This window comes from Nematostella vectensis, chromosome 3, assembly GCF_932526225.1.
Source record: "Nematostella vectensis chromosome 3, jaNemVect1.1, whole genome shotgun sequence".
NCBI classification, from domain to species: domain Eukaryota; kingdom Metazoa; phylum Cnidaria; class Anthozoa; order Actiniaria; family Edwardsiidae; genus Nematostella; species Nematostella vectensis.
This window is the reverse complement of record NC_064036.1, coordinates 18,891,699-18,909,637: the sequence shown is the minus strand read 5'-3', so window position 1 is coordinate 18,909,637 and position 17,939 is coordinate 18,891,699. Positions and strand designations below refer to the sequence as shown.

Sequence of the window (17,939 nt, the reverse complement as noted above, 5' to 3'; positions counted from 1 at the left end):
CGTCGATTTCTATCGACTAAGCCGGGACCCAAAAATCAATGGCTCTACGCTTTAGTTGGTGGATTTGGCTAATTTTGGGAGGGTCCCAATTTGTGGTCGCCTTTTGGGGAAGGATCACAATTTTTGTGCTTCAAATCAGGGGAGGGTCACAATTTTTGAACCATTAAAGAAAATTTAACTTAGTAGCCATCCCCCCCCTCCCGATAAACAATGACTGCTCCCTTACTGTCATCTAATGGTTAATGTTTCTCTGCATCATGCATGTTTTCCCTGCTAAATAGCTTTCCTCTTGTTTCTATCATTTCACTCAGTGTCGCTTACAGAGGTTCTTTCGCGTAGAAAGCATGATTTGTTCCGCAGGAAAAGCTGGCAACGTCTGAACTAGATCGCCTACGGATTCTCAAAGAGCAAAAAAAAAAAAAAAAAAAAAAAAACACACACACACAAACAAAACAAAGATGAAAGTACAACTTTCATGCATTAATAATATGGTAAAACTGGCACAAGACCGCAGGGTCGAACCGAATTACGATGTTTGGTTGGCCAAAACCAACTAAAGATCTTTTATATATAAAAAAATGGTGGAAATTGATGCATGCACACGCTACATTCGAGGCATGAAAAAAAAACGCGCTTTTGAGTCAATTCAGTTCGACCGCGCAAAAACTTCTTCTGTGTAAATTTCGTATGGTTCCGTGTGAACATTATTTCCGTCCAGCTTTCGCGCCCACGGGGTTCCGTCAACGTCGCCTTCTTAGAAAATCCGGCGCCTCCATTGGGCCAAAGAGTCCACCATTACACCAATCCAAATTTTTGCAAGGGGCGTCGCCGCAGGGTAGGAGTACCGCGGGCGTGACGTCATCTTGTATTTGCTTCCAAAATGGCGGCAGGTGAAGACCGCGAAAGTTGAGTCGAAGCTGAAGTAGCGGACTATCTGGCCCGAGCAAACTCTAACGAGAACAACTTATGAACCACGTTGTATAATGAGGCTGGCAAGCGCCTGTGTTGCTCTTGATTTTGTAGCAGTTGTGCTTCATGCTCGACATTGTAGTCCGGTTTGCGCCGTAACCCTGGATATTCTGGCATGACAGCCACCGTAGATGAACAATTCCAGTCTACAAACGAGACATCTACACACGTTGTGCTACCGGAAAAGTTGTCCCGAATTAAGAAAGCGAGCTGTCTACCTTCGGTGAAGCTAGGATGGAACTCCAACGAGGTAAGCAAGAGAAATTCGGGAACTTTCGGCACGCCGGTTATTCATTGCTTTAGCCTTTCGGCATGACTGACAATCATTGCATTTGTATTGCCAATTCGTGTCGTTCATCGTTTGTAATCTCCGTACAGCCTCCAGTCTTTTACTTCGATGTTTTCATAGGACCAAACAGTAATCTGAATGTGGCTCTGGGGAGGGAGAAGTGTCTCTATTGATATCGTTCAATGATGTAGTTGTGATTGTGGTTCGCTTTTTACACATGCAGGGTTCGCTCAATAATCCCAATACAAACGATGCCGTTTGCGTGTGTAACCCTTGCCTAAGAGTATTTCTCTGTATCTGTTATTTACTTACACTAAAAATAGACATGTTTAGCTACGATTCTGTTTAGTTGTGTGTGGTGAGTGAGAGGCTTTTAATGTCGATAAGCAGTCCCACCTGTCTCTGAGGGCATCGAACCACAAAACACTCATCCATCAACTGCTTTGACATTAAAATAATCCTCTGTTTACTTTTAACAATCTATTAAACAAAATAGAAAAAAATTCACAGGGCTCTAAGTTTTTTTTGTTTGTGCTTTCCCCCCGTTTCCTTTCACTGTCTGTATATACTAAGTATATATTAAAATGTTGCCGTGTGTCAAATATTTCTTCTGATTAGATGTAGCGAAGATTGTTTCAAATATGGGAAGTAGAAAAGAAAGTGCCAGGGGAATTTTAAATATGATCAATTATGTAAAAGCCCAACTATAATTGCTAAAACAGAAAATGTGCCAGCCAAAAAATGACTTAGCCACTAGAGAGTTAGTTCTTAATTACATAGAAAATTTTTTGCATCTGGAGCTAAATGAAAGGCAAAATTCATTTTTACTTGAGCAACATAGTGCTATTACTTGTACATACAACTCTACATTTCCAGAAATGAGATAAGTTAGTAAAGAACATCATTTCAATCCTTGAATCCCTTAATAGTGTGGCATATAAATTTCACTGTTCCCTAGTAATTCAGCTTTTGCCTAGCAAAGGAAACAGAAGTGTTAAAGGAAGCAGAGATGCAAGAGGTTATGCATGTGTGTAAATCTGTGAGAAGGATGCACAATAAGAGAAGGAAGAAGATAAACCATTCTGTTTTCTTCTCGTTGGCTTTTTAAGCACTTGCATCTACTTACATTTACTGTATTTACTCATGCAAGAAACAACTGGCATCTCTGCTTCATTCTCCATCTCTGCTTCCTAGTGTGAATAGGCCCTCTACTAGTAAGCATTCTAACTTCCAATGATTTAAAATGGAATTGTAAAATGATGTTCTAAAAGGCTTGGTGGCGCAATAGCTCGGTGATACAAGCTCCGTCTCGAAAGTATCTGATTTTGACAGTTGGCCGGCTAGGAGTCAATGTTTTTTATTGTTGTAATTTATTTTCTTTTTTGATGTAATTTGAATACCTACAGTACCTCAAATTGATGCTAAACTAATGAGACTTTTGAATTTACTCAAATTTACTCATTCAGAATTAAATTCTCTTCAAATGTTCGATCTTCAGAGCAAGCTTTACCATGAAATTAATTATTAAATACTTTTATGCTGCATACTTTATTTGCATTATTTGCCTAAAAACTAAAACCCATAAAAAAACATTCTTTAAAACAACATGTTTCAGAAGAGTGCTTAAAAATAGCTGAATAATAAAAGAACTGAAGCTATAATGAAGTTACTGAGGTGCTTAAGAAATTAACTTTAAAACAATACTTGAACTTGCTGTTGACTTATCCTCATACTTTCTGGCAGTATTGACCAATATTTAATTTCCATGCATATTTCATTGTGTTTCATTTATTTACTGTAATTTGCTGTAAAAAAAGAAGAATTTACTGATTTTCTACATGACTTACAATTCCCCTCTCTGGACTGATCCGATTGTGAAAAACTCACATTACTTTTAAGTTTTGAAGAATAGTAAAATGGCTGGCATAAAAAGGTTTATATAATTTATCTTCTATTTTTGATGTAGCCTTCCTACTTCTGTATCCTATACATAAAAGAAATGTGAAATTGATATGGATTAATCTGACAGCTTTAAAAGGGTAAATTTCAGATCTCTTTTTTTTAGTCTCATCAAGTGATATGTCAATTTTATATGTCCTCAGGTGTTGTTGTCAATCCTTATCAGCTTTGATAAACACAAAGAATGGTTCACTGACAAGATCCCATCAAGGTAGGTTCCCCTCCCATGCATCATAAGGAACATGTGGAATTGCCCCTTCCTCTGCATCTTAAGGAACATGTGGAACTGCCCCCTCCCCTGCATCTTAAGGAACATGTGGAACTGCCCCCTCCCCTGCATCTTAAGGAACACGTGGAACTCCCCCCTCCCCTGCATCTTAAGGAACATGTGGAACTGCCCCTCCCCTGCATCTTAAGGAACATGTGGAACTGCCCCCTCCCCTGCATCTAAGGAACACATGGAACTGCCCCCTTCCCTGCATCTTAAGGAACATGTGGAACTGCCCCCTCCCCTGCATCTTAGGGAACATGTGGAACTGCCCCCTTCCCTGCACCTTAAGGAACATGTGGAACTGCCCCCTTCCCTGCACCTTAAGGAACATGTGGAACTGCCCCCTCCCCTGCATCTTAAAGAACATGTGGAACTGCCCCCTTCCCTGCACCTTAAGGAACATGTGGAACTGCCCCCTTCCCTGCACCTTAAGGAACATGTGGAACTGCCCCCTTCCCTGCACCTTAAGGAACATGTGGAACTGCCCCCTTCCCTGCACCTTAAGGAACATGTGGAACTGCCCCCTCCCCTGCATCTTAGGGAACATGTGGAACTGCCCCCTCCCCTGCATCTTAAGGAACATGTGGAACTGCCCCCTCCCCTGCATCTTAAGGAACATGTGGAACTGCCCCCTCCCCTGCATCTTAAGGAACATGTGGAATTGCCCCCTCCCCTGCATCTATGGAACACGTGGAACTGCCCCCTCCCCTGCATCTTAAGGAACATGTGGAACTGCCCCCTCCCCTGCATCTTGAGGAACATGTGGAACTCCCCCCTCCCCTGCATCTTAAGGAACATGTGGAACTGCCCCCTCCCCTGCGCCTTAAGGAACACATGGAACTCCCCCCTCCCCTGCATCTTAAGGAACACGTGGAACTGCCCCCTCCCCTGCATCTTAAGGAACATATGGAACTCCCCCCTCCCCTGCATCTTAAGGAACATGTTGACCTGCCCCCTCCCCTGCATCTTAAGGAACATGTGGAACTGCCCCCTCCCCTGCATCTTAAGGAACATGTGGAACTGCCCCCTCCCCTGCATCTTAAGGAACATGTGGACCTGCCCCCTCCCCTGCATCTTAAGGAACATGTGGAACTGCCCCCTCCCCTGCATCTTAAGGAACATGTGGACCTGCCCCCTCCCCTGCATCTTAAGGAACATGTGGAACTGCCCCCTCCCCTGCATCTTAAGGAACATGTGGAACTGCCCCCTCCCCTGCATCTTAAGGAACACGTGGAACTGCCCCCTCCCCTGCATCTTAAGGAACATGTGGAATTGCCCCCTCCCCTGCATCTATGGAACACGTGGAACTGCCCCCTCCCCTGCATCTTAAGGAACATGTGGAACTCCCCCTCCCCTGCATCTTAAGGAACATGTGGAACTGCCCCCTCCCCTGCATCTTAGGGAACATGTGGAACTCCCCCTCCCCTGCATCTTGAGGAACATGTGGAACTCCCCCCTCCCCTGCATCTTAAGGAACATGTGGAACTGTTCCCTCCCCTGCACCTGTAGCAAAAATAAAAGCACATGTAATATCTTTTCTGAATTTTGCTACAGATTGATAGATGTGACAAAAAAGCTGTATTTATTGAGTGAACTAAAAATATTTACTTTTATGTTGCAACCACTTAAGATAAACATTACAAAATAACTTTGCAAAGGAGTCCAGAAAAGCCAAAGGCTTAAAATAAGACTCCTCTTCAATATATTATATCTATTACGCTCGCGCAATACTGTACTTGTGGTATTTTTCTCTTTTTTACATATCCATCTATCCAATTCCTATACAATATGCAGTATGTGATTCAAACTTTTTTTTTTATTCCCAGGCCTCCAAATGGCTCCATGTTCCTTATCAATCGGCATGAATTCCGGGTAAGTGTTGCTCAAATGGGTTGCCCCTCCACCCCCACCCCCACCCCACCGGCACCTGATAATGCAGATATTCTTATTGAGGTGTAATCTGTATATTTTGTTAATTCTCATCAATAATTAAAAGCTGCTAAATAGCTTTCTGGCTTTCAGAAAAGACTTTATGACTGTTGACAACAGCAAAAGTTTTGCTTGTAATTTGCTAGCTGATGTCAACCCCGCTGTCTGCTGTCTTTAGCTTTAACTGTACTCTGAAATTCCATTCTTATTACATACTGTATGTCTTGTATGGCTATTCCATCCACAAATATTTTGCAAATTTATAGCGTTTCTTAGCAACAAGGTCCCAACACCTTAAGATTGGCTCATGCCTGATCTTTGTGATAACGTTTTTCTGTTAACAGGATTACTATAGGAATGGGTCTTTGTGATATTTTTTTTTCTGTTTACAGGATTACCGTCGGGATGGGTACACCTGGAAAAAGAGGACTAAATCAACAACAACCAGGGAGGACCATTTTAAACTCAAAGTGCAAGGCATTGATGTGAGTTCTCTGTCAGTTTTGCTAGTTTGCCTGGTCTTAAAGCAAGCTTGTAGCCTCAAACTGTATTTTTGTGCATATTGATAACCTTGTACAGTACCTTTCTTAGGCTCTACCCTCTCAGATAGGGGATCAATTGGCTTTCTATTGATGTAGCATTCACAGTAGTGCTTTGTTTCCGTTTCAGTGTATCAGTGTTCTTTACACCCACTCGGACGTCATTCCTACATTCCACAAACGCTTTTACTGGCTGATTCAGGTTAGCCTGTTTTGTTTTTCTATTTTGTTTGCGAAATTTGGTTCCCCCTTTTTAATATGCTTTTTTTCGTTCAAAACTGGTACAAGCCACATATGCTGCCTTTCCGGTCCCTTGAGTATCTTTGTTCGTTTTAGTTATTACATTTATTGTCACAAGTAATTGATTGCTACTGTATAACAATCAGTCATGCATCTGCCAGTTGGCAATTTCTTATTTTCATTAGTGCTTGGCCGCAGCATCCTCTTTTTCAAGTCTTAAACAAGGACCTGTAGTATAAAAGGCACGTGCATGGTCCTTGCCTGCTAGACTTTATCTTGTGCAGAGCTCCATCACAATAAGCAAAAAAGATAGGACCAAGTTCAAAGAACTTTATAAAATAACACCAGTGTATCTCGCGCGCTGATTGGTCAAGAGTTTCGAATCACAGGTAGCCCAAGCTCTTTATTTGTCCCTATTGATTTTACGGTAAACATAGAGCAAAAAACAAAATTAGTTAAAAATAAAAAAACAACTGGTTGAAAAGACTTGTGTAGTCTAGTGGTGTGTTTATGTTTACTTTTTGCGTGTTCTTTGGCCGTATTAAAGCGCCTTTTTCAAGATTCACGATTTGAAATTTCAAACGAAGTTGAATCTTGAATCTTGAAAAAGGCGCTTTAATACGACCAAAGAGCACGCAAAAAGTTAACATACACACACAGACTACACACGTCTTTTCAACCAGTTTTTTTTTTATTTACCGTAAAATCAATAGGGACAGATCAAGAGCTTGGGCTACCTATGTTTAAATGAGCGTGTCCGCAAAAAAAAAAGGAAAGACACGCTTTTGACAGTAAGTAACGCAACACTCACTCGGCCCACTTTAATATACTTTTATTTCGCGCAAAACTGTTTCTCTCGAGAATTTAAACAGGCTATTGTTGCTAGGGACTTTTTGCCTAATTTTCGTTTGGACATTTTGAACGGAGAATAGAAGACGAAAGATCCAAATCAATGTGCGTTTTGCTGCGGCTGAGAAGTAAGATCGATGGTGTTATGATACGAAAATGTAAACACGCCAAATACTCAATGTAATGGATGGTTCCCCTTTTTTAGAAACATGATTCGAAATATATTTCTTAATAATCATTTCTCTCATAAACAAAGCGAAGAGTATGTTATTAGATAAAAACACGCAAACGTTTACAAAGAATCTCGAACAGTTTATTCAAAACACACGCATGCAAGTTGCCGCAAAATCATAACTTTACACTTTTAATTGCATTATTTATACAATGGAGAATTGAAAGAGGGTTCCAGAAAATTTTACCTTTAATGTCGGAGGGAGAATAAAACAAAGCACTACAAAGTTTTCATAGCGAGGCGACCACGATATCCATTAAATAAAAGTTTTCAATTTAAAGTCGCTTCACTTGCTTTTCTTTTCAAATCTAGAAAGCTCTGAGCCGCAGTCCCTGTCATTGCTTTCGAGGATGAAGTGACTGCTGCCGTTTAATCTGGTTTTTAGGTTTCCAAAAGTTTTTGATAAAACGTGACAAACTCAATGCTCAGGTCACGAGTCTAACTTTTTAAGGAGAATTAGATTTTGATAAGAATTTTACTGATCTCTTGATTGTGATTGTTATTTCTTAGGTATTTTATAAAAGCAATATGACTCGCCTATTGCTCGTGACTTTCAATTTTCTTATCAATTCTCCCAACACCCCCGCGTGTCTGTTAAAACCTAGACAGACACAGGGTATGCGTTTCATTGCTTTTAAGCAATACTTAAAAGTATTGTCTGAAAACATAAAAAAATGTGCAAAATGTTTAGTCTTAATAGAGATTGGAAAGCTTTTGAAGCAAAAAATTTTCAGGTTTCGTTAATATTTCGTTATGTTTTGTTATTTCAGGTTTCGCTCTAGAATAGAGTCATTTCAAGCAAGCAAGCACTGTTTTTCGCAGTTTTTCAATCACAGTTTTTGTTGTTGGCATAAAAAGCAGATTCCAAGAACCTCGCCGTTATTGCCTTGTGCATGTGAAACATTATTTTCAAATGATGAAAGTCAATTTGCGGCTCTCCTTTTTTAACTCAGACCCCGTCCCCACGTATCCGTTTTCGTTTGAAACGCAACCTCTTTGTTGAGGATGCGGGAATCGTCCACACGGGAACGCGAAAACGATGATCAAAAACGGAACGATTTAAAAACGATCTCCAGAGTGGAACAATTTGAAAACGATACCCCTTCGGTGCCGTGAGGACCGACGAAAACGGAACCTTTCGAAAACGATGGTGTGATAACTCGGGTCCAGTCCACTTGGCGCGCGAGTACGCTAGCTTGTTGTCATTTTCATATCGTTTCTGCGTTTTCGTGGGGACGGGTCGTATCAAAATGAAAACGCTTCGTGTGGACGCAGATTCTTTTTGAAAACGGAACAAAAAAGTTGCGTTTTCAAACGAAAACGGCTACGTGGGGACAGGGTCTCAGGAATGCGAAGCTTTCTCTCCAAATGTCACTCAATCATTGGATCATTGGATCACTAATCCGGAAACTTTTTATGGTCTTCAGGGTTAAAACAATTTTAATTTGCTAGATTTTGCCGGCTTTGTGGATTTTGGTGGAAAAAAGCCTCCATACTAAAAATATGAGAAGAGGATACAGAAAAAAAGAGCCAGCAAAGACGACAAAACAGCCGCTATTTTGAACCCTGGGTCTTTCTGTGCTTTTACAACACAGTCATCCGGTAAACTTCCGGTGTTCAACTTACGGTTAAGCTTAGTACTATAAAAAGGCTTTTATTTTATTTGGCATCGACCTGCGACCGCTCAGTCATTTGTTAGTATAGTCGTAAATATATATAAGCTAGTATTTTTAGAAAAGTCTTCCATGTGGGTTGAGCCTGCACATGCGCCTTCGTCATCGAAATCAAGCGGTCTTCTACGGTTCAGTCCAATTCAAGTTGTTTTTTTGCAAACAAAACAAGTAAAATGCTAGCAAAGCTTTTGATTCTCTTTGTTTTAGTACTAGTGGTCGAACAAATGGCAGATGGAGCTAAACACAGACAAATGTAAGCTCCTGACTGTCACGAAGAAGGAAAATCCCATCATCTCTACTTATCATATGGGTGGAAAACTAATTGATTCTGTCGTCAGTCACCCATATCTTGGTGTTGAAATGAGCAAAGACCTGAACTGGAGCAAACACATCCAAAACATCACAGGGAAAGCTAATAGATCATTAGGGTTCATCAAAAGAAATCTTCGCAAATGTCCAGAAAGTGTCAAGACCCAGGGATACAAGACACTTGTTCGACCTCAGCTTGAATACGCTAGTACTGTCTGGTCCCCTCACCAGGAATACCTCATTGAGGCCATAGAAGCAGTGCAGAAGAAAGCAGCACGCTTTTGCAAGCAATGCTGGGATCGGGAACCGGGAACAATGACACGTCTAATGGAAGAACTTGGGTGGCCAAAACTCAAAGGAGGGAAAAGGCACGATTGGCCTTATTTTATAGAATAAATAAGGGGCTGAGTGAAATTTCCATGCCACCTTATGCAACTCCCCAAATGTACACAACAACTAGACAATACCATCCACAAAGATTTGCACTAGTCAGATGCAAAACTAACGTTTTCAAATAAAGCTTTTTTCCACACGCAATAAGAATGTGGAATGGCCTTCCAGTTAGTACTATCACTCAGCCCACTATCGATACTTTCCTGGCATCTATTTAGTTTATTTATTGAGTCTGTAATAGTTATGTCTATAGTTATTTTTTTTATTTTATTTTTTTTATACCTTTACGATATGGCCATATATGCCTTTGTGAAGTATATTTATTAAACGTAAACGTAGCCCATTCGCGTCTCTGGTTTTTCACGTTGTTGTTTTTTAATTTGTGCTGAAAGAGTGACTAGTAAAATTGCGACTTTTAAGTCCGAGAAACATAAGGTAAAGGTTCAGAGTAATATAAAAAAAAGTCTCTCTTCGAAGGACAAAATAGAAGAGGATATTAAGATTTTCACAATTCTTCCCAACAAAACTCATACAAACACATGGCCCCCGCTTCTTTATTGAATAACGATTTTGCGCCTTTCTAGAATTTTAACATGCATAAAACACATTGTATGACATTAGAGTGATCAATTATTGCGGGTATTTTATTTTGTTTCCGGAAAGAATATGCTGAAATTTGACATGCTAGCATAATGCTAGCATAAAGCTACGATAACAATAGTAATAAAACTAATTTTAGTTACAGGTCAACTCAGTAATGCCACCTTAGCCTAGCGGTGCGAACACTTGTCAATGACCGCAGCTCCGCAGCGTCCTGGGTTCGATTCCCACTCAGGGCGCTATTTTTTTACTTTTTATTTTACTTTATATTAGAATTAATTATACTGTTCTTGATGTTTCATCACATAAAAAAAGGTATAAGGACATTTTTATGTACTCAGCATCTTGGATGTGTTCATGCTTTCACACAAGAAAATAACAAGGAAAATACATTTGCATTCACGAGTTGGCTCACAGAGCCTTTGATTTAATTAATTATCAGTTTGGTAACATATTTTATTTATGTTATCAGAACCCTTCTATTATCTTGATTCACTATGTGAACGTCATGGATGACCTCACTGGCTCAGACACCTTGTACAACTATGTCACATCCACAAGGAAAGAGGATGTCTTATCAGAAGTCACATCCATCTGTAAGTACAGCTTACAAATAAAAACCGTTTGCTTCTAACCATTTCTTGATTGAGTAGCAGTGAAATTCATAACTAGATAATTGGTCTGTCTCCAATTTTCGTCCTCAAAGAAATGTCTAAATGTCAAACCAACATCAAACAATTTGTTTTTCTCTCCAGGGTCCTAAAATATAGAATGCTTTCCCTCTCTCATTAACCTTTTGTCCTTGTAAAAAAAATCAATTCTTCAGTATTAATTATATCTTCTATGACACATGTAATTGTATATGTATCATACAAAAAAAAAAATGATGATGCTGAGGGCACAGAAACAATTTTCAACAATAATCTTACTTTTGTTCCTATTCTCATCACAGACTCTGGCATAGATGAGCAAAGTATTCCAGAAGTTCAGGTATTGAATAACTTACACTTTTTACTCTTGGTTTGGGGGGACTATTTTTACTCTTGTTTTTGCTAATAGTGCATGTGGTGTTTATTCTGTCATTTAATTATTCTGTCGTTTAATTATCAATTATGAATATGATGGTCATTTGTTTGTCATCTTATGATTCAGGTTATAGAAGATGTGTCAGATCCACCATCTCCAGTGGCAGCTCCGCCTTCTCCCTCTATTGCACGGCAACTAAAATCCAACGAGAAAACCTTCAAAGTTTGCATCACCCCCAAGATTCCTCCCACCGCAAGCCTATCCAAGGTCAAACCCACCAATCAAAGCACCTTGCCACAAGGGAATGCTACCCAATGGGTTCTGATTCCTCACAAAGGATCTATGCCATGTATAGGGACCTTTCCTAATGCTATTAATACCTGGATAATACCCGGAACACAACCAAATATCTACGCTACAACCAGTAGCATTAATGTGCCAATAGGGTACCCCCCTGGCGCAGGTATACTCATCCCTAAGCAACCAATAGCAACGCACGATCAGCATTTGCCAAATGACGCCACAAACTTACAGACAGATTTTAGAAACTTCAATGTCCAGCCGTTGAACCAGATGTCACCAAACAACAACCCTACCTTCTTGGTGTCTGCGTCGCTTGCACACAATGCACAAAAGAGGACAGTGAGAGAAGACAGCCACATCAGGCTGAAAGCCACCAAGAATATCGCCCCCAAACCCTCAGAGCCCCAGCAATGCAGTATGCAGGGCCAGGTGAATGCTAACATGAGGTTTTCCAGAGGCAACGGCTCTTCAGCTTCGATGAACAGGGAGGGTGCTTTTTCATGTAATTCCACGACCGCGACAGTTTCATCACAAACTTCAAGCTTTGCCAGTTCTGGTTTAACGAATGAAGGTGTTTATATTTTGAACAATGGTATTTGCTCAGCTCAAAGTGTTGTGTCCAGAATTGGGAATGGAACTACAGAAGGAAGCCTAGATGGTCAGCATACCCTGCGCTCTCCTTCGACAGGAAGTATATCCAGTCATGGAGTCCCTGTCGAACCGAGTACAAGCCCGTCAAGTGACTATGGCAGCTTCATCTCAGATGCTGGACCCAGGCTCACCAGGTCTGAGTCACTGTCAGACCAGGGAGGAAGTAGAGAAGGGATATTTGATGGCCCTTTCCGCATACCCCCTTCGCCTCTGGAAAATACACAGGTACTTACGACGACGTCACGAGATCCTAGTGGACAGAAACGGCCTTTTTCTCAAGCCCCAAATGGCTCTCTAGAAGATGACCCGCTAGGCCCTCATAACCTTGCCGACCTAGGTTTTGATGTCAGTGAACTCTCACCGTTTGAGTCATTTGGAGATGGCATGCTTTCTAATTATGATTTGAATTCGGTGTTTCCGGACTTTTTGGACTCTCTGACGGGAGAGGACTCTCATGAGCAGACTTTAAGCCGTTCGGATCATTCCAATCCTATTATGCCTTCGTCTGTGTCATCCTTGGCGCAGCAACAGGCTATCAACACCAGCCCTGGGCAGAGTGATACACTCAACAGCCAGGATACATGTGCTTCCTCAAAGGATGTGTCAACAAATTCCACATGCACATCTGTCACATGCCAGGGTCAGGCTGATGTTGTCATGACCATCTCATCTGATGAAGCCAAGATAGTCAGTGCGACATCAGATTCGGTCACAGCACAAAACACTTCATCAAAGATCTCTCCAAGGCATCCAGGGAGTACTTGCGGCACAGTTAGGACGTCACCAGCTTCTGACACAATTCCAAGTAACAGAGGCCCTAGGGAAAGGGTAGAAATGAATGGTGAAGCACCTTGTCCTGGATCAAGTTCTTCCACCACACTAACCGGGCCATCGACCCTTAGTACAGTGCCTGGGTCAGCACGCATAACTGACTACTCCCCGGAATGGGCATACCCTGAAGGCGGAGTCAAGATTCTCGTCACAGGAGAATGGAGTTTGACTGACAGGTCTTACACGTGTCTATTTGATGGTTGTAGTGTGGAGGCCACCCTCGTCCAGACTGGAGTTCTGCGTTGCTTCTGTCCGCCTCATGAGCCTGGCCTGGTCACCCTTCAAGTAGCCTGTAATGGTTTTATTGTAAGTAATGCCTGCGTGTTTGAGTACCGCGCACGCGACACACCAAGAAGTAACGCATCATGTCACGAGTGGCTCACGATGGATGAGTCACGGTTCAAGCTAGCGATGCTTGAGCGTTTGGAGCGCCTTGAGTCCAGCCTTGGACTACTCCCGCATCAGGGCTCCATACAGGGAACTGATTACACTAACTGTGCGACTTTTGAGGATCGCATCATCCGTGCGTGCCAAATGTTATTCACCTCAATCACACAGGGTAGCGTGGGAGAGGTGCAGAAGCCTTACCGTGGAATGACGCTGCTCCATCTCGCAGCAGCGCTGGGCTTTGCAAGGCTCATCCGACAATTGAAATCACTTGTACCTACAGATGGGTTGTGCCCACTGCGACAAGAGCTCGACCATTTACGCAGGGACGAGTTCTCATGTACTGCACTTATGTGGGCCTGTGGACTCGGACACAAGGATGCCGTGTGGGAACTGCTCCTGACTGGGGACATCTGCACACTGACGACTCCTGATGCACGTGGGCGAATGCCGCTACAGATCGCACGAGATCGAGGCTACTATGAAGTGGTGGATTGTATTGAAGAGTACTACGCTTCGTCTCCAAGCCGGTAAATATTGTGTTTGTGTTTTTTTCTCACTTCAAAAACGTTGTCATTTTGACGTTATGTATAACGGTTAAATGTACGCATTCCGTCTCAGCTCCAATGTGTATTGAAAAAAAATATTTTCCTTATTTGAAAATTACTCTTATTTAATAATCTTTTTTGTCATTTATCTAGTCAAACTGCACTATTTAACGGCCTCAGGAGTGACGATGAGGACGATATTGCTGAAGAACAACCAGACTACCATAGCAGTACAGCTACTCCTCCCGAAACATTCCATAATAACGTGCCAAGTTGTCAATCTGCGACCGCTACGCCTCTGAATAGCTACCACTCCAGCCTGGTTAACCCTACTACCACGCCCATAACCAGTTACCAAAGTAGTTCTAATGTATCAGCCGGAAGCCATCATAGTAGCCTGACATCCTTTACTGACCGAGCCTGCTCTCCAATGGCTGTCGAAGAGGAATCCCAGTCCGCATGTGTACCCCTGGTAGGAGTACCGCTGAGCCAGGCCCTGGTCAAGGTACAAGCCATGATCAATGAGGCAGAGTTAGAGGCTGACCTCGAGACCTCATATCTTCAGACCGTCACAGGACAGGGACAGCTGAACCCAGTTCACGAGGAGGCGGACCTTCTTTACTCAGCAGGCTCCTGGGTATCACCCGGTGGGAGGTTCAGGTCCTTCAGTACTGCATCCTCGCAGAGCTCCCCTCACACGCCCTCCTCCAAGTCATCACTATCGCCAGGCTCGCCCGGGACCTTCCTCAACTCACCTCATCCATCTCCTACTGTCGCCCCTGATACAAAGGAGTTCCATGAATTCCTTTGCACGTCCAAGAAACTTCTAGAGAAGAACTTCTCTGAGCTGACATTAACAGGTGTTGTTTATAGGTGTATTTTTTATAGTGACAAATATTTCTCAAGCTCACTTAATATTTCTAAAGGTCAGTCAGGTTTAACCTAACCTGATTTTTACGGTCCTAAGCAAAGCATTTCCATCGGCTTTCCAAAGCAGTAAACTGAGATACTCTTAATCATCTGTTATCACTCCTCGTGATGCTGTTGTTGAATAAAAGATTGATGTTTTGCTTATTTTCTCATAGATACGGAGCAGCGTGAGCTCTATCAGGCAGCACTCATTATCCAGGAAGCGTACCGCTCATATAAGGTAACGACATAGCTAATACTGCACATATAAGGTAACGATATATATAATACCGCTCATATAAGGTAGCGATATAGATAAAAGCGGACCGCTCATATAAGGTAGCGATATAGATAAAAGCGGACCGCTCATATAAGGTAGCGATATAGATAAAAGCGTACCGCTCATATAAGGTAGCGATATAGATAAAAGCGTACCGCTCATATAATTTAGCGATATAGATAAAAGCGTACCGCTCATATAAGATAATTGCATACTGCTTAGTTAAGGTAACGATAAAGATAATGCCGCTCATATAAGAGCATTGCCCTTTCTTGTAAGGGCTATATACCAAGTAAAAATGGATCTGTTTTTGTACAGACTCGTCGCCAGCAGCGTGAGGAGGAGTTGCAAGCCGCCATTCTTATCCAGAATCACTACCGCCGATATAAACAGGTGAGGGAGCTCATTTGCAAGCCGCTATTCTTATCCAGAATCACTACCGCCGATATAAACAGGTGAGGGAGCTCATTTGCAAGCCGCTATTCTTATCCAAAATCACTACCGCCCATATAACGTCCATAAGGGAAACAGTTTTCATTTACCCACCTATTTTTTTACGCTTGAATTATATTTTTCACACGTTTGTCTTACTAATAAACTGACGTACATATGTAATGCGTTTGTCAGACAGACCGTGTTCTTTTAACTATCGTATTTTTTGCGTTTTTCAGACAGATCGTGTTCTTTTAACTGTCATATTCTTGACGTTTGTCAGACAGACCGCGTTCTTTTAACTTTCGTATTCTTGACGTTTGACAGAGTGATCTTGTTCTTTTTACTGTCGTATTCTTGGCGTTTGACAGACAGATCTTGTTCTTCTTACTGTCGTATTCTTGGCGTTTGACAGAGTGGTATTGTTCTTTTCACTATCGTATTCTTTGCCTTTGTCAGACAGATCTTGTTCATTTAACTATCATTTTCTGGGCGTTTGTCAGACAGATTCAGTGTTCTTTTAACTATCTTATTCCTTGGTTTGTCTCTCGTCTAGTATGCCGTGTTAAAAAAGATGACACAAGCCGCGCTGATCATTCAGAACCAGTACCGCGCGTACCGCGAACACGAGCAGTTTAAGAAGAGCAGACGTGCAGCTGCTATCATCCAGAACCATTTCCGCATCTATCGAAAACGTCGGCAGTCACAGAAACGCCGGGACGAGTACAAGAGCAAACAACAGGAGGCACGATTCATGAGACAGGCTTCAAACAGGTACGACTGGCCTGACAAGGGTACAATGTATAATGGATAAGCATAGTATAAAAGTATTGAATAGTATCAAAGTATATGATTCTATCGAAGTATAGGATAGATCAAATTATCTGATTGTAGCGAAGTAGTATTAGTATCCAAGTATAGGATAGATCGAAGTGTATTATTGTATCGAAGTATAGGGTTGTATTGAAGGAGAGTATGAAAGTATAGGATAGTACCATAGTATTTAAAGGATAATATCAAAGTATGTAAAGCTCTTTAGCCATGATATCCTTATTTGCAGGTCCAACAACAGCTAACGTCGACCTCCTAAAAGCACTGCTCCTTTTCAGACGTATTGACGCTATGGTACAGCCGACGCATTCACCTCGCCCCAGTTATGCGGCTAATTTTAATATTATAGTACAGTAGTCTCCCTTACATCTGTTTAGTGAGCGAGTCATGTAGACTAATTTTTGACAGCTTCTATGTAATTGCATTATCTAAAGAACTTATTCTTAGTAGCCACTAGTGCAATCAAACGCAAACTAAACTTTGTTTGTCCATTGCCAATCAAAGTAAGATTGCACTAAGGAAAATTGAAAAGAAAAGTGAATTGAAAATAACATCAAAACCTTAATAATCTCGTTTGCAAAGGCCGGTTCCCTTTTACACTTTCTACCTCGTATTCGGCTATCTATAGAGGATTGAAATGGGGCATAGTTATTATACATTACGTACATGTTCATCCTCGTGTATACACCAGTTTAACGTGCCCTAGAACAATGGCTAAAGCAACACCACACAGTCCTAGAAAAGATAAGGATATACATTTGAAAGCGCGTTTAGCCTTAATGGGCGCCATTTGAAATAGAAATAAGCCAGATGCCTAGTTTCTGCGGCAATATTTATAAGGAAGGCGGTACTAGGAGTGCGGGGGGGTTCCTCTATTGCGGGCATAATCTTTTTTTCTGGCATCCTCATGGAAGATATTTGTTCCAAGTTACTCTCCCTCCAGTTGAATTAAAGATGCGCTTACATGGATAAAGTGCTCTTTTTTTGTATGATATGTATATTACAGTGATGGACTATCATCTATCCATAGAAATATTCTTATGTAAATACACACGAGTAGATTAATGCTATTTATAGTAAATTATTTATTGATCTTAGTGATGCATGTAGACAACCAATAAAGTTTTGGTTTTACCCGACAGCTGCGATTTTTTTGGGATACCTTTTGTGGACAATTTCGTTCTGCATGTCCGGACTACAGGGTTTCCTGGAAGGTAAGAGTGTCAGGTCTGAGCGCTGGCATCAGCTCCTAAATGAGGACTTTCAAACAACTGATGTTTTGTGCGAGAAGATCAACCTGTTTCTTGCGAATTTGACAGCACATTTTGATCCGGTTCATGTCGACTAATCTGAAATAGACTTTGCTTTCGAGTTAGGGGTACATCCCGGATTTTCTAAAGCAGTCTCTGGTCTCGCCAGCTCCCAAGGTAACCCCGCCTAAGCAGATTGAAGAAGATCTGAGGCCGATCGCGATAACGTCACCGGTGTG

The 17,939-nt window shown here is 41.7% G+C and overlaps 1 protein-coding gene across 3 annotated transcripts; it reads left to right on the top strand.

The window, feature by feature from the left end:
• Positions 1-800: 800 nt before the first annotated feature.
• On the top strand, positions 801-17,589 carry LOC5504259 (calmodulin-binding transcription activator 2). Of its 3 annotated transcripts, XM_032372559.2 has the most exons (13): positions 837-1,219; positions 3,361-3,428; positions 5,315-5,360; positions 5,810-5,902; positions 6,087-6,158; positions 10,725-10,848; positions 11,205-11,242; positions 11,405-13,980; positions 14,152-14,858; positions 15,084-15,148; positions 15,506-15,580; positions 16,176-16,393; positions 16,680-17,589. In XM_032372559.2, the coding sequence occupies exons 1-13, from the start codon at positions 1,085-1,087 to the stop codon at positions 16,693-16,695; spliced, it is 4,233 nt and encodes a 1,410-aa protein (XP_032228450.1). In that variant the 5' UTR covers positions 837-1,084; the 3' UTR covers positions 16,696-17,589. The 3 variants fall into 3 exon arrangements, with proteins under 3 accessions (XP_001625187.2, XP_032228450.1, XP_048581144.1); XM_001625137.3 differs by lacking the exon at positions 16,680-17,589 and having other exon boundaries at positions 801-1,219; positions 15,506-15,642; positions 16,176-16,333; XM_048725187.1 differs by lacking the exons at positions 837-1,219; positions 3,361-3,428; positions 5,315-5,360; positions 5,810-5,902; positions 6,087-6,158 and adding an exon at positions 9,159-9,627.
• Positions 17,590-17,939: the final 350 nt, after the last annotated feature.